Genomic DNA, 25,469 nt, shown 5'->3' on the forward strand with positions numbered 1-25,469 from the left:
GTATATAGTGTGGAATAAATGTTAAAGTAGTACTATGTAGTGTTTATGGAATCCGGTCAACAACTGGACATATTTTTTCAAGAGCTTACGGAAGAATTTTCCTAAGAAATCCAAGAGCGAATTGCCAGAAGAACTGAAAAAATCTGGAAAAATATCGGAACGAGTAAGTGAAAAAAAAAATTCGGACAAATATGTGACAAAATTTCCTGGAAAACTTTTTGAAGAATTATTAAGGAACTTCTAAAAAAAAAATCTGGAAGAATTATGAATGAACATTACTAGAGATATAAGGGAACAGGAAGGGCTTCTGGAAGAGTTCTCGAAAAAACTTGTGAGTGGAAACAAAATCTGACAGAATTTCCAGAAGAACTTATGAAAGGATTTCCAGAAAGCAAGCGGGATTTGGAAAAAAAAATCCAAATGAAGGATTCAAGTATGAAATACTGGAAGCATTTTTTGGTAGAACTTTTGGACAAATTCTCAAGAAACGTTAAGACCGGAATTCCCGAAGAAATATTAGAAAGAAGTATTGAAGTAATTTCTGGAAGAATTTTCGGAATTTGTATGGAGTGGTTTTGTGTAGAGCGTTTTTAACGCATTCCTTTGATTGAATTTTCTCAAAAACTTTAGAATATAATCTGAACATCCATTGGACCCCAGGCGCCTTTCAGAACTCGTCTTTGATGGAACACACTCAGCGAAGTGACGAAACTGAGGCCATGAAGGTTAAGGGGTTAAGAAAGGGAAGTAAAGCGTGGGTTCCATGATGAACTTGCGGAGGGATGAAAAGTCGTTAATAAAGCTAAAGAAAAGGAAAATCGATGGTGCTCTAAGGCAACCATAGGAAGTATAAGGTTAAGATAATCATCATTATTTTGGATCCCAAAATGTTACCAAAGACAAAATAAAAGTTAGTATTTTCTATATGATTGTAATGAAATGAAAGAAAAATAAAGATTAATCCAGTATCACTAACTGATTTACCGCCAGAGGCCACACACTGAACATTCCTGGAACCCACACCGTATCACTCATTCGAAAGTCACACACGGGCTAAGCCGTAGAGCAAACACCCCGTATAGTCGTCGTCGCCCTCGTAGTCGATGGTGGTCGCAAACTTCACTCACCTCTGTGCCACTAATCGGCTTAACGTATGGACGTTTTTCAACGAATCCAACGGCAATCCTTGCAGCTGATTGTCGGAGATGTCCAGCGAGACGAGCGAGTGCTGCATGAAGCTGCAAAGAGACGGAGAAAAGCAAATAGAGCAATGTTACTAAAAATTGAATAAACTTTTCCCGTTTCCCGGGTCCGCTCCCAGCCAGCCAGTCAGTAGTGGACCGAATCGTTTTAGAGTTTATGCCCGGTCGGATTCAGTCGCCGCAATATGGCACCCATCAGAGACGTGTCTTTCTCAATCGGCAAAAATCACACACTCCTGTTGGACAAAAGTCCGGCTGCTGTTGTACGAGAGGGAAAATATTTGAACGGCCGGTAATTGAATTTTATCTCCTACGGCAAATCTGTGCTGCCGGCCAGAGGCCAGACGTGTCCGTAAGGAACGCTTCCCCGGGTGAAGCTTGTGTCCGATATTTGGTATTTACATCGGAGTCGGATTGTAGTTACTGTAAATCTAGGTGTTTTTTTTCTGAGTTTTTACTCTAAATTGTAACCACATGAATTTTTCGATGTATTGAGGGCCCATTGCAATAATTTCTATAAAAATTATATAGACCAGTAGTTACAACTTTTGAAAACTATACTACGAGAAGTTTAAATGAAACTTAAACAAATATTAAGGACTGTATCGGAAATAAACTATATATGTTCAAAACATCCTAAAAAATAATTTATTCAAGTTATAAATAATTTTATTTTTGGAGGTACTATATAAATCCTCAGAAAAAGGAATGGCACTTTTGCTTTTGTAAAAATAATTATTTTACATGGTCATCAATCTCAAAGTTTAAACGCATGATCTTGAAATTTTGGACACCTCTTAAAAATTTGAAATTGCGGAAAAAATGGAAATTTTTTTGATTTTTTTAAATTTATTAGCGCAAATATATTCTTTCCCAGATTGCTCATAATATAGGTAAAAAAAATTTTTCAAGAAAAAATTCGATTCCGTTTTAGCGCAATTCTTAAAAATGAAAAAAGGTCATTTTTCAGGGATCCTATTTTTTGATGCTCATTCAAAGCACGATTACGCAAATAAAAAATACATCAAATTGATGATTCAATTTTTTTTAATTGGAAATGTTTTTAAACTTCACGACGAGGTAGCTTTAGTAGAGAACGGGATTGTATAACCTTTGAAGATATTTAAAACAGACTGTCAAAGTTCGACAAAAAATTAGTGTTTTTTTAGGATAGGTCATTTTTTAAATGTTGAGGGTTTTTCGATCATAAATATTTTTTTTTTAAGTTGGTGTTCGGTGATATGTTATGTGTACATAACTGCTAACAATAATTAATATTTTTTGGATTTTTCGCCATACAAGTTTTATTCGCTACAGGTTATTGAAACGCTGAAAAATCTTTAAAAAACAACAATTTGTCCAAAACTTTAATTTGTGAGATGTATTCATTCTACAATATTTTCAATAATGCTAAACATTTTTCAATTTTTTTCAGGCTGTTCTAAACTTGACTGTATTGTGAAGATTTGATAGAAGAACCGAAATGATAAAACCAAACATGCTTCGAGATAGAGCATCCTGAATGTTTATAGTTAATTTCCGATACAGTCCTTATCATGAATGTTCAAAATTGTTCCACCAAGAAGTGATAGTGCCTTCCTTAGTAGTAATTGTTCAAATTTGTATTTCTATTTGGCTGTATCAAGTCTAATTGTTCTGAATTGACTTTACTTTGGTTTTTGTTCTTTTTATGTTTGATAAATTTTAACATTTAGGCAAGTTCTTCACAAAATCGTTTTTGAATCTTTTATTTGGCTGAAAGCTGAAATAATATAAACATAATTCGATCTGAAATTCGAGTAATATTATGCCTAAACTGAATCTTTTTTTAACTGGTACAATTTTGTTCTAGTATGGAGAAAAGAAACCAGAGCAAAAAACATCAAGCCAGCTCAACTTCTCCCCAGCTCACAGTACTTATCACAAGATATATGGTTCCACGTAGAGGGAAAAGCTTTCCGATTCGGATTCCTTCCGGTCTGGCTAGCGTTGATTTGATATGACATGACGATACTGAGGCTGCTGTCGGTAAACGTCAACACCAGTCAGTGTGGAAACACCTGACAGTTGAACAAAGGAGCGGAAATGAATCCTAAACACCATCCTTGTTGGTCAGGACAAACGATGGATTTCCTCCTGGGTGGTGTTTGGTTTAGCACTACTACATAGGTATACGAATGCGCAATCTGGAAACTTGAAAAGCAACGGAAATGAATAACAGCTTTCATCGTTGGTCTGAATGCATTGCGACAGACTGTAGTCTCGATAAATAACATCGGATGCTGCGAAATTAATTTTCAAAATTGAGCTTAATATAAGGTGATTAATACATCTTTTATACAGCAACAATATTTGTTAGAAAGTTACCACATAAATTTCGATGGAAATTCCACATGTCATTCCTTGAGGGATTCTATAGACAATTCACTCAAGGATTGCGCAGGATTGTATTCCTTCATGTTTTTTTTTTCAAACATTTCTGAAGGAATTCCTCACAAAATATTGTCAAAACTTTTCTAGGAGAATCTCTCGAATTTCTTCGAATACTCCTTTACAACTTTCTCAAAAAACTCTTCTACAGAAATTTATCCAAACGTATTTTCAAAAGATGCGATTCTAGGAGATTTTTTTTTTATAAAGACTCGATGATTCTTACCAAAATTTATCTTGGGTTTCCCGTTAGAAATTCAGAAGTTCTACTACAAACTTCTTAGGGCACTTATTTGGAATTTCCTTTATAAAATTCTCAAGAGATTGTTGTGGAAATTCCTTCAAGTATTCCTCTAGGCTTTGCTTTGGTTTTATTTAGAATTTCCTCCAAGGATTCTTTTTATGAGTTATTTTTCCAAAGATTATCTCAACCACTCCTGTGGATGTTACTCCAGAATCAATTCCTAAGCCTGTTTCAAGGAATTGTTTACTGATGTTTTCTATAAATACTTAGAGAGGGTTCTCCAGCTCTTAAAAGAAAGACAATAACGCCGTGTTGTGGCTTGTACAGACTGAACATTACTAACGTTCGACAATGGCCCAGTGGAGAATTTTTCACTTGACGAAAAGTTTTCCCCGACTGGAGGGGGAATCGAACCCACACGTCAAGGCTTCCGAGAATCCTAAACGACTGACACGCTAACCGATTGGCAACGAAGCCCACAAAAAGAAGAAATTTGTCTGAGACTTCCTCCATAGGTATCTTCAGGAGTTCTTCCAAGGATTCCTTAAGAGAATCCTCCAGGGATCCCTCTGAAATTTATTGAGGGAAGAAAAGAAAAATTCCACCAGTACTTTTGTCTGCAATTTCAACAGAATGTTTCAATGAATTAATTCTAGAGGATTGACTTCAATTGATTGTTCCAGGTGTCCCTCCGTAGAATACTCAAGCATTTTTTCTTGGAACTGATTGCAGATTTCTTCCATATGGCTCTCATGTTTGCTTCTTCAAATATTCATCTACGTATTATCCAAGGCATACATCCCAGAACAGTACAAGAGATAATTTCTGAGAACTTCAGGAATTTTTATTCCGGAATTCCTACAAAAAAAAATCTTGTGGGTGTTTCCAAAGGTGTCCCCAGGAGTTTTAAGTGATTTTTTGACAGGATTTTTTATGGGATTTTCTTGAAATGATCTCCCAAGCATCTCTTACAAATTCCTTAAAGAATTTTAAATGACGTAGCATTTTTGGCCGATTTTTTTACTCCCCATTCCCTCCTCGTAGCATACATCCCATACCTAAGACATGGCTCGTCACACAATCCCAGACTCCCCCCTTCTCCCTTAAAAGCTTCGTTATCTATGGACGCTCCCTAAACAAATTTTGCAGTGATATCTTAAAAATATCCGAGGAGATATTTTTGATTAAACCACAAGAGCAATTTCTAAAAAAAAAACTTGAATAAAGTTTTGCAAAAATCAGTGAAGGAATTTCACAAAGAATTCTTGACGAACCGCTGGAAAATGTTTCCAAAGCAATCCCTATAGAATTCGTAAGTTTTTATGAGAATATCTTAAAATCTCCGAAGAATGTTTTTTTTTAGAAATCCCTTACTAAGTTTTCTGAAGAAAATATCTTCTCGAAGGACTTTTGGAATGAGTCCCAGCATGGATTTCCGAAAGAAATCTTCAGTAAATCCTTTTAAAAACCTTAAAAAAAGCTTTTCTAAACGAACCTTTGGAAGAATATTTGAAGAAACCCCCGGAAAATTTCTGAAGGAATTTCTTAAGAACTTTCTGAAAAAATACCTGAAAAACCTTTTCAGGAAACTCTTGGTGGCATTTCAAGAAAAAAGATTCTAAAACTCATTGGGAAATCCTTAAAAATATATATTGGATGATTTTTATAGAAGTTTACTTGGAGAAAGCTGCGGATGAATTTCTGAATATTTCTAAATGAATTTCTATAGAAATTCCAGGTAAATATTTCAGAATAAATTTCTCAAAGAACCAGTGAATAAATCATTGGTGTTATCCTTAGAGAAAAATCCGGATATATATATGGAGGAATTTTTGAAGGAAATCCTGAATAAATCTCTGAATGAACTCTTGTAGGAATCTCTGGAGGAGTTTCTTCTGCCTGAAACACTGAAAGTGGTAATGCAAGAGTCTCTCGTTGTATTCCTGCAGAATTTTCTGAACGAATCCGTGGAGAAATGTTCGAACACGTTCATGTTGGAATTTCCGATAGAATCCCTAGATCAATTTTTTTAACAGATCTCTGGTGGACTTTCTGAAAAAAAATCTGAACGAGTTTCTGAAGGAATATCTGGTAATTTTTCAGAAAAAAAAACACGGGAAGAATCTTTGAAGAATTTCTTAAGTTATTTCTGATGGATGCCCATAGATATCTACCTGAAAGAATTCTGGAAGAAATTGGGGACGTTCATGACGGTTCACAAAACGCACATATGGAAAGAATTCATGGATTAATTGTGGAAGAAAGTCATAGAAGATTTCTTTTGACTTGAGATATTTGGACAAATTTATGAACTTATCTTATGAGGAATCTTTGAAGGAATTTCCAGGGAAATTTCCAAAAATATTCCTGGAAGAATTTCTGATGGAATCTTTATAAGAATTTATGTAGGAGTCTGCGGAAGGCTTTCTAAAAATGCCTTGGATAATTTTGGAGGAACCTTTGATTTTCTCAAAGAATCGCTGAAAGGATTTCTAAAGGAATGATTGCCCGAAAGAATTCCCTATCGAAAATTTGGAAGGATATTCTAGAAGAGATTCTGAAGCGATCAAGGAATATATTCTAAGGAACTTCAAAAAAAAAACGTGAAAGACATTCCGGAAGAAGCTAATGAAGGATTTTCTAAGGTGTATTATCAGAAGGAATCATGGCGAAATTTCTTTAAAATTCCTTAGAATTTCTTAGGATATCCAAGGGAAACTAAAGAAATCCCTGGAAAAAAATCCACACTTCCTAGTCTCAATTTTTTGTAATGACCCAGTGCATTTTTCTCACCAGTGCTTCTCCACCGCATTTTAGTTGATCATCTCCAGCGGCTTTGTTGCTTTACAACCACCAAACCTCCTCACCAATCTCTCCGAGGCTGGAAATCTTTCATCCTACGCACGCACTCCTAGATTTGTTCCCAAGTTACCAAAAGTTCAGATAAGAGGGCACTTTATAAGCTAAGCAGCTTGTTTGAGGTTGCTCTTAGAAGGCTAATGAGCTTCATTTTAAGTCATTTTGGAACATGAAAGTTCACATAAGATAGCTAGATAGCCTTCTTAGCAGCTTCTGACAGAACTTTAAAACATTTATACACAATAAACTGTATTTTTCAGAATCAGAACCTTGTTGAGGGGATCTATTTCATGTCTTAAATTACTTTTGATAATTGTATTTTTACACACGTCGTTCCAATGTAGATTTGAACTGGATACCCATGCGTGATGGCCTGCTGACTTACCGCTGCGCTGTTGCAGACACTTGCAAAAATCACACAGTGTGTAGAACTACATACAGGGGATACTCAAAATAACTGGGACAGGTAAAATTTTCACTTTTCAAAAAATGTTCAACTCGCTGTAACTTTTCGAAAAAGGCATCAAATATTTTCAAATTTTTACTGTAAGTTTATCAACTAGTTGTGTATCAGTGGTCAAAATTTGAAAAAGATCGAGCTATTCTACACGAAGTTATAAAGGTTGTAGAAAAAGGTATAATTATACGATAGCCAACTTTGAGCTGTTATATCTCCGGATTCAATGAACCGAATGCAATGAAATTTTGATCATTTATGACTTATATAATGAGCTATCAAAAACTTTTGACTAAACTTAAAATTCTTTACACGAAAGAAAATTATAACGAATAGATTATTTTTCTGATATAACACTAATTTATCCAAAACTTCATCATCGTTACAAAATTCGAGATAGTAATTATAGTTCATTTAAATTCCCTCTAATTGACTTGAATATATTTATGTTTCAAAGGAAAGCTACCAAATAGCCGGCATTAAATTGAAAAAGTAATGGGATACACATGAAAAATAGATAAATTTACTAAAAAATCATAGAATAAATTAAATCACTATAACTTTTTTTCTTATTAATAATTTCAAATTAAGTCAACTGTTTTTTCAAGGATCATTATATAAGTCGTAAATGATCAAATTTCATTGCATTCGGTTCATTGAATCCGTAGATATAACAGTTCAAAGTTGGCTATCGGATTATTATACCTTTTTCTAGAACCTTTATAACTTCGTGTAGAATAGCTCGATCTTTTTCAAATTTTGACCACTGATACACAACTAGTTGATGAACTTACAGTAAAAATTTTAGAATATTTGATGCCCTTTTCGAAAAGTTACAACGAGTTGAACATTTTTTGAAAAATGAAAATTTATCCTGTCCCAGTTATTTTGAGTATCCCCTGTAGCTGCCGACAGCAAAATCGATTCAAGTCAGACCTCACCTGCAGTTCACTCAATCGTAACTGTAGTAATGTGGTAGGGCTCTCACGCAGCGACTATCGGTTCGAATCCGGTAGGCGGTAATTTTTTATTTGTTCAAGCCTAAAATTTATTGATTTGATTAATTCAAATTTGTATTTTATTCGTGTATGTTTAAGTACATAGCTGTTTTCTACAAAAAAATGGAATTCAATCTTCATTGAAACACAGTGCTACTGAACTGAACTACTATGAACTTAAAAGTTCCGAGTAGAACCTTATGCAGCTTTAGAGCGGCTTAAGAGGCTAACAATGAGCATTGCCGGAACTTGTGACCAATGTTCTCGTAAAACCGTAGTTCGTCGTAAACTATCCTGTCACATCCTGCGAAACCTAGTGACTTGCAATTCCATGTTCCAAGTTTAAAATCGTAGTCCTTATTTTGTCGCGTGGGTCTTTGCCGATTGTATCGAGTCGTATTTTCTCCTATGTAATTCGCAATTGGGATTTTTACGGGTGGCTTATTGGGCCCTCGCCAACACTCCTGTCTCGCCGGAGGGCCATCGTACCAGTTCTGGTTAACGTCCCAACCAACACTGGGACAACCACGCTGATGGGGCTACCACCTTGGATCTAGCTGGGCGTGGTGCAGCGTTTCTTACTCAGCCGCTGGATGCCAGAACAGACGCTGTTTGAGCCGCACCTCCTTGGTGAACAGACACTCGGATCGTACCTCCTCAATCTAGCTCAAGTCAGAAGGACAACAGTGCCCAGGCTGCACTACCAGCTAAGCACACAACTCTTAGCTGGCGGTCTTTGTCATCGCTTGACCCGTGGATGCATAAGGTAGGAACTTGTGAGGACCAGCGCTATGTTGGACGCTCTCCTTATCGACTTACCGTTTTGCAGCCCAGACGACGGCGACGTCTTTCTATCGAAAAGAACCTTGACCTTTCGGATAAAACACCGTCGAAATCATTTACCAAATGGGCGTAGCACCCGCCGAATCACTACCGGAACTTTGAAGAAGGGCACGAAAAAGAGCTGCCAAAAACCAAAACACTCCCGTTCTCAGCCATTGCCTACTCCGATCTCTCTTTCTTATGTTTACAAACATTAGGCTTTAAACTAAAACTCCATTGAACTGACGGCACCTTGAGTTTTTGGCCGCCATCTTGAATTTTAGACCGCCATCATGGATATTCTGGTCGCCATTTTTGGACTCCTGACATCTTCTCCATACCCATATTGCATGGCTCTGGAGCTTAAAATGCCATTCAACAGACACCATCTTCAATTTGGAGCCGCCATTTTGAATATTAGGCTGCCATCTTGCATTTTGGGCCCACATAGTGGAATTTCTGGTCTCCAATGTGAGTTCCGCCACAGTTTGATGTGTCGCATCAAACTTGGGCTTAGTTCAATTTTATATACGGCCAGTTCAACCGGTGCTGGCCCGGATCACTCAAATGGCGATAACTCCGGAACGCCTTGACCGATCCTGACCATTTTTAACAGTAACAATGCGATAACATTACGGATCGATTCGAACTATAATCCGAAAAAACGACCAATGGGAAGTGTCTTAAAAGTGAGTGAACTTTTTTTGTGCACAGACATACATACATACATACACACATACATACATTATCTCAATTCGTCGAACAGAGTTGATTGGTATATGACCCTCCGAGCCTTCTATCGAAAATTCGGTTTTTGAGTGAACGTATAGCCTTTCAGTACACTTTGGTTTACGAGAAAGGCGAAAAGAGATTGTAGCTGTAATATCGCAAAATAGACCTCAAAGAGCTGCTCTTTTGTGAAAATGGCAGCAGTACAAAGTGTACTGTATAATAGTAGCTGTTATATGGGAACTGCTAAATTAACCGTTTTTAAAGTCTTGTCTCGATACTTAACTGAATAGCAATAAATAATCGTACTTTTTCCATTCATTAGGTAAACTACATAAAAAAGACAACCAACTCTATACGTGAAATGTGTCACGCATTCCACCGGCGATAAAGTCTCCCCCGGAATAAAAAATGCACCTGCTCACTCGCAGTGCTTTTGCGACTCATTGCTAAGCCCGAAAAGAAGCCCCGAGCGGGTGAATTATCGATATTTCACATCGTTCGAAAATTTATTGTTTTACATCTGAATACCTCTGATACGGTCGTCGCACAGACGATAGGCGGATCCCCTAGCCTTGCGGATCGGGCACGGACCGGATCCGAATGTCCTTCCAAACTAGAATTCCGTAATTCATTTTGGTCTTCGACGCAACAAGAACTATCGCTTTTCGGTCGTCCGTTACACTACTGGACTTATGGCAGGGGTTCCCAAATTGTATACGACGATACTCTTAAAATCTTTCTGGGCATCAAATATATTAAAGACACCTTCAACCGTGACGTTACAACGTTTTGACGCTTTTTGGGCAGATTTTCCACTGTAACTCATAAATACGACCGCAAACCCCAAATACTTTTGCATATTCGGGTTCCTTGTAAAATTTTAGATAAGTATGAGCAATTGAACATTTAGTTTTCATTAGAAAAGCGTGTTCAAAATACGAATTAGTAGCGTGACGTTACAACGTTGTAACGTCACGCTATTAATTCCCATTTTGAACATACTTTTCCAATGAAAACTGAATGTTCAACAGCTTATATTTATCACAAATTATACAAGGGATCGGAATATGGAAAAACATTTGAGATTTACGGTCGTTTTTATGAGTTATAGTAAGAAATCTGCCCAAAAAGGCGTCACAACGTTGTAACGTCACGGTAGAATGTGTCTATATCTGAAAGTTATATGAAAAGTACTGCTTTGTAGTTATACCAAGATTTGAGTCAAAACTTCAAACTGTAGGCACTTGAAGATGATTCTGACCGCTCAGCAAACACTGACCAATCGATCCCGGCTCGAGAATGACCAAACCCTCGTCCGTACCGCATCGGTCGGTTTCGGTTCCGGCAGATACCTTTGCCTGTCCACGTCCAGTGTCCATACATCTCGAACGAACCAACAACGAAATGCCGAACAGTTTGGCTTCGGTCGTCGACCGGCTGATGAAGGTAGACACCCGAAAAATAAAAATGCAGAACCATCTCTGGTGTTTTATCACCCTTCCATTGTGTTGTCTCCGCCACCATGAATGGTTTCGATTTGTCCAGGGGTACCCGGGCCGATCCGAGGCAACCGAGAGACCATTCTGTGTACCATCCATGTTTTGTTTGTTTTGGATAGAAATTTAAATTACTGCTGCACAGTTCAGTAGTTCTTCGGTTGCCTGGTGTCGGTTGTTGCCTGTACGTTCCCAGGGCAGTTGGCCGGATTGGTTGGATGGTCGTTTCGTTGTTTCGGCCAGTCAGTAGTGCGGTAGGTTGGTAGATGGGTGAATTGGACCGAACTGTGGTGGTGCTGGTTGTTGTCGTTGTTGTCGTAACACTCTGTAACGAACCTGAAGTTTTCGGAATTGGGACTGAATTTGTCACATATTAAGGCACTATGAATATTCATGCAAGAGGCAAGCTGTGCGGATGCAGCCGGAAGCTGTTAAAATGAATTTGTGTTGTCTAGATGCTGATCGAAACAAAGATTTAAGTCTGAGTCAGCTTGTGAGTGTGATTTAAAGTTCACAGTACCGTCAACAGATTGCATTTACATACACAAACAATAGAATACATGTTATTAGAGCAACTGCTTTTGAACCTAGTTTCTGAGCATATATTAGTTTCTAGCGTAAGCAGATGGCAAGTCTATAAGTTGTACTCCTGGAATTTTTCTAAATGTCATTTCAATCTTTTTGATCCCTAGTTTATCGGCCCTCACGAAAGCCAGCTTAGATTCTGTCGAAAAATATCTAAATCTATTGGAAGAATGAATACGAATTTTGTATGTACATCGAGCTGATAATTTATAATTGTCAGTAATTGGCGTCAAGTCAGACTCCCTTTTTTGTAAATAAAAAAATAAACACGTGATGCCTTCCAAGCAACTAGCACACGAGCTACGTGCCTAGCCCACCACAGCTTGCCGTGTTCAACTACATGTATCCTCAAGTATCCATCCATCTATTGGTACAACACGTAGTTCATAGCATAACAGATGCCGTCCTTCAGTTAACCTCCGAGTATTTCATGCATCACTTTACGTTCGAAGACTCTAAGGCTCTCCCATCTAAGACTTGTAGGCATATAAAATGACCGTCAGAATCAGAGTGTTGTACAATGCGAGTTTTGTCTTCGTGTGCAGCCTATTGGACTTCAGCTGGCTTCGCAAGCCGGAAAAGGTCCCACTCGCAATCGCAATCCGTGTAAAATCATTATCGCACGTCACTAGAGTTATCAAACTAAACTAATTCGTTCACAGCATCAAACTTTTCACCACCTAGCATCATTTCGTCACCACTGCCACGGCTGGACCGATGCGACGCGCCGTGAACCATCAATAAATATGTACTAGGTATTTGTGGTGTTAATCATAAATCCAAGCCTCGCAGTCTCCTATGAAAAGGTATAAACGCCTCATTCATGACCCGACGATCGATCCCGATGATGTCGATATCGTCCGTGGAGCCCAAGAGTATATGCGACCACGTGAAAATGGTTCCGCTCCTCTGCAAACCAGATCTCTTTATCGCTCCTTCCAGTGCTATGTTAAAAAGTAAGTTCAGAAGAGAATCGTCCTGCTTCAGTCTGTGTAAAGCTACGAACGATGACGAAATTTCATCAGCAAGCCGTACACTTGATTTCGATCCGTTAAGCGTCGCACAAACCAGTCCAATAAGCTTCGCCCGAAAGCCATGTTCGATCATAATGTGCAATAACTCGTTTTTATTCACTGAATCGTACGCCGCCTTGAAATCAATAAATGGTTAATGGCTCTCAGGAGAACCTACCTGACATTCGCCGACAAAGGCCTCCTCAATCGACCTCAACGTGTTAAACAGAATTTCGAACAAAATCTTATACGATGAATTGAGAAGTGCTATTCCTTTTTAATTAGCGTATTCCAGTCGATGCACTTCCTTGTATAGAGGGCAAATGAGACCATCCAACCAACTAACAGGCAGTTCTTTGTCTTCTAATAACGTCAATACAATACGGTATAAGAATAGATACAGCTGCTCACTACAGTGCATGTGTAGTTTAGATGGGAGTTGGTCCTTTCCGGCAACCTTGATGTTCTTCATCCCTCCACATATTTACTGTCTTGACCTTGTCTAGCTTTGGAGGTTCCACAACTTGTCCGTTGCCATCGATTCAAGTGCTGTCTGTCGCTCTTCTATTCCCATCGTTCAACAATTCCTCGAAATGTTCTCTCCTCCTAGTAGCCACCATTGTTTTATCTGTCAGCAAGTTTCCCTCACGGTCGTTGCACATGACAGGTGAAGGTGCTGTATTCTCTGCACGCCATTGACAGTTTCATGAAACCTTCGCATTAAGGTACTCTCTTGAATCTGAGCAATCACATTTTTTACATGTTCTCTTTTCTGTTTGCAGTGGATTCGATTCCTGATTTCGATTAGCTACTTTCGTTTCTCTGCATCGCTCACTCGCTGCTCTGCTCTGGCAGGACTTCTGGCAACATTTTTTTTTCGTCCGTTATCCACGGGCACTCCTTGTCAAACCTATCGTTTTTGAGCAGTGCACATCACCTACCGCATTGCCGTGGATAGACATTGCAAAAAGTCCGTGGATAGACTTCCTTATAGAGTGTTGGCTACACACTTAGAAAAAATCACCGACTTCGGTAATATTTTACCGAAATCTCAACCGATAAGTTTTTTACCGGAGAAATTCGGTGACGTTTACCGAACTTCGTTAAAATTTGACAGATAAACGACAACATTTTACCGAAATTTGGTAATTTTTACAGAATTTCGGTAAAAACCATTACCGAACGTTCAGCAGTTGAGATTTCGGTAAAAATTACCGAACGCGACTAGCTGTGTAAGGTTATCGCTATCGTTGATCTCACTTATCTGCTTGGCGAGCTTCTGGTGGTAGTCAGTAAGCGAACCGGCTCCTAAAATATGCGTTTATCGATCGTCGGTCCCTAGAGTCCGAACGGTTGATAACCCTTTAATTGTCAGGCACTGGCGTTCGAAGGCATACAAGAGTATCCCGAGAATTTTCTCCAGCTTTTCTCCAGGAAATTCTTGAGAAACTTTAAAATTTTTTTTGATAAATCCTACAAGAATTCCTTTACACATCCTTCCAAGGTTTCCTCCAACGATTTCTTGGGAAATTTCTTCAGGGATTCCTGCAGAAATTTCTACAAGGATTTTATTAAGAAATTGCTTCTGCGGGTGGTCAGAAATACCTTCTGGGATTCCTTCAGAGACCCCGGTAGGAATTGTGTAAGATATTCCTCCAGATTTTTTTTCATAATTTCTTCAAGTAATTACACAAAAAAATACAGGAAGAATTCTTGAAGTTATCCTTGAAAAATTTTCCAAAATAACCCTTAGAGAATTGTCTGAAGGAATTCCTTTTAAAACTCCTGACTATACCTTTGAAAATTCAAGAAATACTTGAAAGTTTTGTGGAGAGATTCCTGGTCAAACATTCTTGCAGCAATGCTTCCTATCTCTGTAGAAATTCCTGGATGAATGCCTAGGAGAATGCCTAAAAACTCCTCAATGTCTAGAGAAAATCGTGGGATACTTCTGGAACAACTGGAAACTTCGAAGTTTAAGATATTTAAAGAGGGATTTCTGATGTAGTCCGTAAACGAATTTCTGAAGGAATTTCTTTAAAAATGTCTGCAGAAATTCCAGGCAAAGGTACTGGTGGAATTCCTCAATGAAATACTGAGGGTTCTCTGAAAATCTTGCAGAAACAAAAAAAAAACAATCTTGGAGGATTGTTTAGTGAGCCACTGAAGAAAACTCTGATTTTTTGAAAGAATATCTGAAAAAACAAGAAAACTCTCTGCAAGTAATAATTTTTTGAAAAATTCTTTTAAAAATGCTCAGGAATTGATTCTGTTTTGTATTCCGCTGGAATTTATGAGAGTATCTTTGAAGAAGTTGCCTCAACATCACCGGCAAAATTCCTGAAAGTATCCCAGAATAAATCAAAAGCAATCTTTGGAGATACCCTTGGAGGAACCTCCAAAAGAACCTCTTAAGAGTTTTCTTGATAAAATTCTAAATAAATGACTGATACCGGGATAAGTATCATAAAGAGGTAGGGCAGACGTTCAAGTGGTGCAATAGTGTTTTTTTTAGATTGTGATCTCAATTCTTTACAAAATTTTATTGTTTCCCAGACTTTCTTCCTGGGATTCCTCTGAATTACGTTTACGAATTCATCTATGAATCATTTCAGAATGTCTTACATGAATATTGGTACCGGAATACCGTTTACTTGAACGAAATGGTGGTGTAAACTATTGAATTACTGTGTCTTAATTCGTCAGGTATTTCGAAGCAAAACGTTTTTCAAAAATTTCAATTTCGTCAAATTCGATTTCGTGGAATACCGCGAAATATTTTGAGGAACAATTGGTATAATCATTCGGTGTATCGTTTTCTTCTGCTCTGTTCTCTTCCTTCAGTTTTTTTCTTCTCATTTTATGAACTTTATTCGCACAAAAAAATCAGAAATGTTCAAGTATGCCTTCCTTAATGTGCACACGTCACTACATCGTCCTAATCCGAAAGTATGCTGTGGTTTCCTAATGCCATCAAAACTAAATTTTCCCCCGATTTACCAAATATTCACAGCTGGTTTGCGAATAAGAATCCGAAGCACATTGCTTCTATCTTCGTTCGAATGTCTCTTTAAAATTCATCCCACTGTTTGCCACCAAGGGGCCGGGACAGTGGCGGCACCAGTTTCCTTCATTGTCGCCCTTTATGTGCTCCAATGGCAGCCAGCCGTTCCACACAAAAGAACCCACTCACGCTCTATCCTGAGCAATGGAATAAACTTTTTAAACCCTTCTAACTGAGTTCATAATCCTTCACCCGTGCATGAGCGCATATGGTCCTTCTCTTCTCGGAGGTTTCGGTTTCGAATTCGCCCCCAAGAAGCAGACATCGAACGAAACTCTTGCTATTTGGCTGAGGAATTTGGAGTCTGTGCACTATCTAGGTATTTGGGAACAGAGAATGCAAGTTCGATTTCATTCGACACACGATTTGGTCCACATTTGGGGAAAACCTACCATTTCCGACCAACCTTTATGCCGTATGATGCGCGTTGTGCCAGAAAATAAAATTTTGCAGCATGAAATTTTGAGGACGGAAAACAGAACATAGATATAGAAGATGGAAGATGGGAAATACAAGTAGGTGTTCACAAACAACGTAAAGCTACACATGAAGAAGTTGTTCACTTCACACAAGCTAGAACCACAGAGAAACAGACGTAAGAATTAGAACAAATTTCATTGAAAAACATAGTTACGAAATCACAACCGCCAAATGCTAATCGCTAATCCTACTGTAATTGGCAGGACCACCACTACGTGGCGGTAGTGAGCAAACGTCAAACAGGAGCAAAAACGATACCAGCGCCGCGAGTGGTCAATTGATCAACTATCGAATATTGTATTCAACCGTTAAAAAAGTGTTCGATGGGAGGCGAGTGGAGTGCGACGTCTGTTTCTCTGTGCTAGAACTTTCACATCTAGAATATAACCTTATACCTCAGAACGCTCGATATCGCGATTTCTGGCTCATAGTGCTCCCCGACAGCGAACTCCTCCGTTCTGTGCGGGATTGAGTTTAAACTTTTGTGACCTATAGCGTAGACATCCCGATTCATCTGCTCCGCACATATGCATGCCCACCCGGCCCATATGAGAACAGTTGCTTGGTTACCCCAAGCTCATGGGGGTGTGTTTGAGTCTTTTGAGAGCGCACTTTATAGATTCTCCATCGGCAAGCAGATTGGGTTACCCACAATCGTCCTCGGTCGTACGAATCGGCATACAAAAGCTACGACGACGACGGGGATCAGAGAATTGTGTGTGAATGCGAGTACCTAGAGCAGTTTCCGTTATTCGTATTATCGAATTCAATGAATCGAAATGAAGCTTTCAATTGTGTGTGCGGTTATGAGATTTATTTATTCTGCTCGAATACAAACCGATGGTGATGGAGAAACTTGGGCGACGAGGAGGAGGCCGTCATCTATTTAAAGCGGAATGCTGAGCTTTGATGTTGTCGTCGGCTGGAACGACAATTGAAAGCAATTTCTGCACAAACTGTCAAATTGAAGAAATTCCACTCCAGTCAAGCTTGAAATTTCAGGCATTTGTACAATTATTTCTGCGGCTGTAATCAATTGGGGGTTCTGGGGAGCCCAAATTAATTGCGGTAATTAACGGAAAGGAATGTAGCTTCTTGTGCCAAAAAACTTGCTCGAATGGCTACTGTGTGGGAATGCTATCGCACGGCATTGGTTTGTGCTACGTTTGGAATGGATAGGAAGAATGGAATAGGAGAATAAATTGAAAAATTCTTTTTGATTATTTTCTTCTTTGCGCGTTATTCGACGATGATCCTCGTCGTTTTTATTTGAAATATCAAAAGAACTTTGTCAATCAAAAGAAAATAGATAACTTGGTTTGATTTTTATCATAGGAATTTCAAAATTTTCCAGGAGTTCCTTCAGGCATACATTTTAAGAATTCTCTAGGGATTGGTCCAAGGATTCCTCTGGAAATTCCTCCAGAGATTCCTTCTGGAACTACCTCAATAATTCTACAAGGAATTCTTTCAGGAGTTTCTTTAAAGATTCCTACAGATATTCCTCCAGGGAATGCTCCAGGAATTCCTTTAGAAATTACTCCAGGAATTGATACAGATTTTTTGTCTGGGAATTTCTCCAGGCATTCCTTCAAGGATTCCTCCAGAAATTTCCCCAGGTATTCCACCCAAAATTGATCCAGGTATTCCTCCAGGGGTTTCCCAGAAATTCCTCCTAGAATTCTTCAAGGGCTTTCTCTAGAGATTCCTAAAGTAATTCAGGTTCCCCAAGTAACACACTTGTCACAGAAGAGTCACGCCGGCGCAGGTTTTTGTTACGCAGAAGCCACTGTGACTAATTTCTATCAAATAAATAGTAACTTGGCAGAAGTAGAAGAGTCATGTATCAAGTGTGTTACTTGGGTCAGGATCTCATTCAGGCTTGTCTCCAGGGACTACTACCGAAAATTCATCAAGAATTTCTTCACGAATCTCTCCAGAAATCGTCCTGGGATTACTTAAAAAGTTTTTCCAGGAATTCCTCCAGGATTTTTCCAGGAATATATCCAGGAATTTCTTTTCTGGGAATTCCTCCAGGCATTTCTCTAGACATTCCTTCAGACATTCCAATGGGAATTCCTTCTGTGATACCTCCAGGATTTGCCTCGGGGATTCCTTCAAAAATTCCTCCAAGAATTTGCCAAGGAATTATTCCAAGAATTCTTCCAGAGATTCCTGAAAAAAGAGGCCCCACATTGTTGTCCTTTGTAAATCCGGCCCATATCTTGAGAATTACACACATTTCAGTACGCTGTCTCCGGAAAACTTGTTGTTAACATCCATACTTCTTACACGGTGAACAATTTACTAACTAGATGGTTTGCAAAGTTATCGTTATAACTAATCACCTCACCACCAAGGCGATGTGAGACATCGTAGAGCAAATAAATGTCACTGGTATTTGCAGCTTTCTCGCCTTCGTCTGCTCGTATGTTCCGTCTATCAGAGCATTTCACTTCCTTCTCGAGAATCGAATAGCGCTAACGGGCTACGGCTTTGGCTCCTCGTGTTTTCGCTCGCTTTTTCGTGACTTGGCGTTTCTTCACTCCTCTGTCGCCTCCAGCTATCATCCGTGATCCTCTGCTTTCTCTACGAAGCCTGTCACTGCTTAGCTAAAGCCTACACCCATTTTGCTCTAGTTCCTTCCGGTGACCTATATTGGAATTCTATCAGTCATGTTTTTCCAGGCATTCCTCCTGTGATACCTCCATAGTTCATGTTTTTTTTTAGATACTTAAAAAAATGCTGCTACGATTCCTCCTGAAATGCTTTCCTCCTCTAGGGATGAATCTATAAATTTATGTAATTATATCTCCAATGATATTTCTTAGAATTACTCAGAATGTTATCTAAGAGTTGTTCTATGGATTTCCTCCAGAATTCCTGCATGGATTTCTCAAGAAATTCTACCCGAGATTCATCCAGAAATTTCTTCGGATAACCCTCTTGGAATAAATTAAAACTTATCTATGGTTGCCTTCAGTTATTTCTCCAGAAATCACTCAAACAATTTCTCCAGGATCCCTCTATGAATTTCCCTATAGGGCTTCTTCTATGGATTTCCCGGAAATTCCTCTTGGGATTCTTCCAGAATTTCATCGTGGTATTCCTACAGGAATATCCCTAAGAAATTCAAATAACTCAACGTACATATGTACAGATGGGTAAATTATTGGTTGAATTGGGAAAAAATCCACAGCTCAGGTGAGATTTGAACTCACGACCCTTATTCGCTAGACAAGTGCTTTACCAACTAAGCTACCGAGCCAATTAATGACACGGCAACTTAGTTGTCATAAGGTTCAATTCTAATCTCATCGATCTATATCATCTTCCCCTAAACCGCAAATACAACCATCTCTGTTGTACATATGTACGAAAAGCGAAAGCGATTTGTTTATTGTTTGAAACTGTTTGCCTATCGTACAGGCAACGCTTCCTCAACCACTTGTAGAGGAAGAACAATGCTACCTGGAAGGCGATCAAACGCGTCGTTCGCATTCTATTGTACGTTGAGTTATTTGAATTTCATAATTTGACCACACGGATTGGTATTACCGAAAATTTGCACTTCAAGTGAGTCGTTTTCGAGCATCTACCTCTACGTAGTTACCCGTCGTATCAAATAGAATGCGAACGACGCGTTTGATCGACTTCCAGGTAGCATTGTTCTTCCTCTACAAGTGGTTGAGGAAGCGTTGCCTGTACGATAGGCAAACAGTTTCAAACAATAAACAAATCGCTTTCGCTCTTCGTACATATGTACAACAGAGATGGTTATATTTGCGGTTTAGGGGAAGATGATATAGATCGATGAGATTAGAATTGAACCTTATGACAACTAAGTTGCCGGGTCATTAATTGGCTCGGTAGCTTAGTTGGTAAAGCACTTGTCTAGCGAATAAGGGTCGTGAGTTCAAATCTCCCCTGAGCTGTGGATTTTTTTCCCAATTTAACCAATAATTTACCCATCTGTACATATGTACGTTGAGTTATTTGAATTTCATAATTTGACCACACGGATTGGTATTACCGAAAATTTGCACTTCAAGTGAGTTGATATCCCTAAGAGTTTTTTTTTTCGCACGGACGCACGTCCTGCACAGGTTTTCCGAAAGTTTTCTTGGTGGTGAAAATTTTTATACCTCATTTACTCGAAAGTGAGTTTTTGTCCCTAACACCCCTGCCCTGTGCTTCTAACTCCCTCAATCAATTCAAAAGACATGTTTACAATAAAATTTTTATACCTCATTTACTCGAAAGTGAATTTTTGTCCCTAACACCCCTGCCCTGTGCTTCTAACTCCCTCAATCAATTCAAAAGACATGTTTACAATAAAACACCAAGTCTTTGATTTTTGATGATTTTTTACTTTGATTTTTTTTGTATTTTTTTAGATCGACTATGAAAATCTATGAAATCGACACTGATTTTTCATTTGGGCCTAACTGATGTTTTCGAGTTCTCTTCATCGATTATCTCTTTGTGTTATCACAGAATGTGTATTGAGGTTTCAAAATATTTTTTGGTTGAAATGCGAAGAAGACGACTACATGTTGCTATAGAAACAAAAACTGACTTGATCGATTTCTCTTCGTCGACTCTCTCTTTCGCTAATAACTTGTTCAAAACAAACAAAATCATTATTTGTTTGTTTTGATCAAGTTATTAGCGAAAGAGAGAGTCGACGAAGAGAAATCGATCAAGTCAGTTAGGCCCTTATGAAAAATAATTGTCGAAATGTTCGTTATTATAAATTTCGGCGTATTCTTCTCCACGAGAAGTGCAACGAACGAGAAATATGCTACCAGAAGCCAGATGCTGATGTCGGGGAGGTGGCTGATCAGGTCTGAAGAGTAGCCGAAAAACGAATCCACTGCAAAAAGAACAGAGACCATGAGGGAGATGTGATTGGTCAGGCGCTGGAAAGTATGGAGCAGAATGATATGCGAAGGTTTTACGAAACTGTCAATGACACGCGACGAAAAACAGCGCCTTCTCCCGTCATGTGCGACGGCTGGATGAAACTTGTTTACAAACAAAACAATGATGGTGGCTTCCAGGTTAATCTTCCTAATGCATCCCAATGAAATCCCAATGCACAAGGAAGGAGCATTTGAGCACTTTGAGGAATTGTTTAGCGGTGGGAATGGAAGAATGACAAACAGAATTCAAGTCGTCCACAACGAACACACTACGGAACCTCCAACGCTAGATAGTCAAGTCAACGGTCAAGACAGTCATTAGAGGTCTGAAGAGCAACAAAGCTGCTAGGAAGGACGAACTCCCGGCCGAGGTTCTCAAGCACGGTAGTGTCCAGCTGTATCACCTCTTACACCGTATTATTTTGAAGATATGGGAAGAGGAAGAACTGCCTGCTAGTTGGTTGGATCGTCTGGTGTGCGCTAATTACAGAGAAGTTCTGTATAACAGGCTGAGGCCAATTAAGGAGTCCTCGTTGACGAATATCAGGCGGTGTTTCGAGATTTGTTGATTTTTTTCGGTTCACCGAAAAAAAATCAACAAATCTCGAAACATAAAATTCAACGGTGACGAAAAACCCCACAAAGGAATATCAGGCGGGTTTCCGTGAAAGCCGACCGTTATTTCGGAAGTACAACTAGTACATCCATCATGTGTGTATTGATTTTAAAGCGACGTATGATTCTTTGCCGAGAAAAACGAGTTATGGCAGATTAAGATCCAACATGGGTTGCTGAAGAGGCTTGTTAGACTGATGCGTGCGACGCTTGACGGATTGTAATCAAGTGTATGAGTTATGAATGAAATTACTTTATCGTTCGCAACCTTAGACGGACTGAAGCAGGGTGATGCTCGTTCAAAATAACTGTTTAATATAGCACTGGAAATAGCAATAACGAGAGATGGTGTTCAAAGAAGCGGAACCATTATCACGCGGTCGCGTATGCTTCTCTGGGCTTCACGAAAGATATCGACTTCATCGGGATCGACCGCCGGACGGAGGGAGAGGCGTTCATACCTTTTACGAGAGAGACTGCGAAGATTGGACTTACAGTTAACAACACATAGACCATGTACAAAATAGCTGGTAGTCAACATCGGTGCGGCCGTAACAATGGTGCTAGTTGGTGAAAAGTTTGATTATGTGGACGAATTTGTTTATCTTGGTACGTGCGATAATGATATTACCCCCGGGGTGAGAAGACAGATGAAACTCGCGTTGTATGAGATTCTGATTCTTCCGGTCACTTTATACGGCCATTAAACGTGGACGTTCAGAGAAGTTGATCGGAGAGTCTTTGGAATCTTCGAACAATACTTGGTGGTAAACTGGAATACGGCATCTGGCAGCGTCGCTTGAACTACGGATTGTACCATGTATATAAAAAGATATATATAGTGAAGCGAACAAAACACGTCAGACTGCGTTGGGCTGGACACGTAGCTCGTATACTGAAGGAACGACAAGTTTAAACCATAGTTAGCAGAGAACCAGGAAGTGGCCTTCGGCTTCGTGATAGGCGTTGGATTTTTGCAGTTCAGGAGGATATAAGGACACTAAACGTTCAGGGTGACTCGAAGCGATTACAAGGACCCAGTCCAGTGGAGGCGATTGCTTTACTCGGCGTAGACGCACCGCTATGAGTAATCCCATAACGCAAATTATCGAATATTCTTGGAATTGAGAGTCCTGCAAGTTTTCAAAAATCTATAGACTTGATCACTTCGGAAGGGATCCAGTCAGGTTTTTGCTGCAGAATTTTAATGGACCTCTAGCTTTTCCGTTTCTCACTGATTAACTCTGTCTTTGTCACAAAGATTCGATAGCTTCAAATTTGTAACAATTTTCCATAAAATTACAAACCTTGCCTGACAAATTAATGAGGTCAAACTCACAGATACAAGCCCCCTAACCCCCACCAGCACCGTAATGATGTGCCTAATCGACTGAGTTGGAAAACTTTGCTCGCTCTGACCGAGGTAGGTATTCCTCTTCCGCCCCAATCCAATATCATAAAGTTTCACTTTGATGAACAAGCTCAACTGGAAACCGCACACATGCAATCATAAAGCTAATCCCAATCGACCCAAAAGTCCGCACAAAGGAACAGAACAGACCAACTCCTGCCAGACTAGCTCAATTTGTTCCACAAAGTTTCGCTTCAAAAACAAATTCTCTTCTTTAGCCGTCGTCGTCGTCGTCATCGTCGTTGTCGGTTGTTGGTTTATTGCCAGTTTGCGGAACCCATAGTTGGAGCATCTTTTCTTCCGTTCCGATTCCCCATTGTTGCAGCCCAATTCAAACATCGAACAAAATCGAAGAACAGTTGTTCGTGTTTTCATTGCACTTCGTTAGCCCTGGCAAAGCACACGGCACGGCTAGCATGCAGGCTTGGTCCTGCTGACTGCATGCATGGTTGTGAAAGGGTACGTTCAATAATGGTAGAAGTCAGCCAATTCTTCTCCATTTTCGCAACAATTTCCCATCCAGGCCGAATTCTGTTGAAAGAAGTTGCTGAACCGAAAAAGCGAATAGTGAAATACTACAATACGGTGAACGTAAGTTGGATTAGACCGGGTTAAAGAAGGGATAGGGGCTTGGTAGAATAAAATCTGATGTAAAAAAATGGGAGCGTGGGAAAATAAAAGCGATTAAGCAGGAAGTCTGCATATGGCTCCTTTTTTCCTACATTTAGCATGCCACCATTGAGAAAGAGTCTGCCTTTCAGCTTATTTAGTAATCTTTAAGAACTTCAACAGTTATTATCTGAAAACGTTCTTGGCTAATTTACTTTTGGTTTTAATCTTACATTGCGTGGCATGCAGAACCATAGAAGTAAGGACAATTTTCATTACGAAAATATCCTGTACTGTACCGGGAATCGAACAGCTCCAATCAAAACTGACATGGTTGAAACTTTAATTACTTAACAAATGATGGAAGCACTCAAACCAAGGGATCAGGTCAATCCTCAGTAGATACGTAGAGTCAGACAGATTTGTATTAAAGAGCTTAAAAGTTTACAAGTTATCTTATTTTATTATCAAGGTCCCTCTTATCCCTAAGCATGCAGTTCATCCTATAAACTCGTCAGACTTTCATCGTTGGTAACTTTTAGAGGATAGGTACAGTTCAACTTCTAGAGCTCCATCCAACCGTCACCCCCGAAAAAAAAACCTATTTCACCAGTACACTAGACATCCATCCACAGCCAAAGTCGCATCGTGCAAATCTGGAAGATTGTACATCTTTATTGCTTTACAATTGAAAAGGAAACTTACGATCCCGTTCCTCCAGGCACACACACCAGGATAAGATTTATGTGCTGCTCTAGCTTGGGCCGCCCTTGAATGCTCGTTTTCCTTTTGCCAAGTTTTTACATTCCCCAACCCAACCTACATAACATCGGTACCACACCAGTCAGTCTCAAGCGGAAGCAAGATGGAATCGGGCCAACGCGCAACGGATCCCGTGCCGCCGCCCCGATCTGGTTCGATCTCTCTGTGCTGCAATATGAAAAACCAGGCGCTAGGCAAAGCACATAAATTGAAACTTGATGAAGCAGTTAGACGGGTGTGTTGCGAGGGCCTCGAAGAAGCTTCCTGCTCGTTTTTGTGTAGGGGAAAGTGGTGTTGAATGTGTCATTGAGGGCTATATTGGGATACTCTAATGAGAGGCTCGAATTCAGTCTGGAAATACATAGAAGGAAAAATGACTATCAAGTCTTAGTACAACTGCTTAACAATCACAAATATAGTAATAGCATCATCATAGAGTATACTTCAAATCCAGAATTGACTATCATCAAAACAAACATAAGTTTGTCCATGATAAAGTAGTTTTCTTTCTCTTCTTCCTAAAGGTCTTGAACGGATCTTACTACTCAGAATCGCTTCTCTGCTCAGTTCTATGAGCACTTTCACAGTTATCAGTGCTAACTTTGCCAATTCACTATTTTTCATTTGTGTATGATAAGGTTATCCTAATGGAACCGGTCCGATGTAATGAGAAAAGCTCAATGGACAACGATATGACCTTCTGTTCAATTGAGAGCCTCTTGCTTCCATAATATCGTGTTTATTCCAAACATTTGAGTCTCAGCG

General features: G+C 39.3%; 1 protein-coding gene across 3 annotated transcripts in view; it reads right to left on the minus strand.

Annotated features, from left to right (window-relative positions):
* The window catches only part of LOC109420550 (chaoptin), a 611,746-nt gene that overhangs the window by 85,059 nt on the left and 501,218 nt on the right, over window positions 1–25,469 (minus strand). For all 3 annotated transcript variants that reach the window (XM_062850196.1, XM_062850197.1, XM_062850198.1), the window contains one exon: window positions 1,128–1,238. In XM_062850196.1, coding sequence (XP_062706180.1) covers window positions 1,128–1,238 — 111 coding nt within the window. The remainder of the gene's footprint in view (window positions 1–1,127; window positions 1,239–25,469) is intronic.

This window comes from Aedes albopictus, chromosome 2, assembly GCF_035046485.1.
Source record: "Aedes albopictus strain Foshan chromosome 2, AalbF5, whole genome shotgun sequence".
In the NCBI taxonomy this organism is placed as follows: domain Eukaryota; kingdom Metazoa; phylum Arthropoda; class Insecta; order Diptera; family Culicidae; genus Aedes; species Aedes albopictus.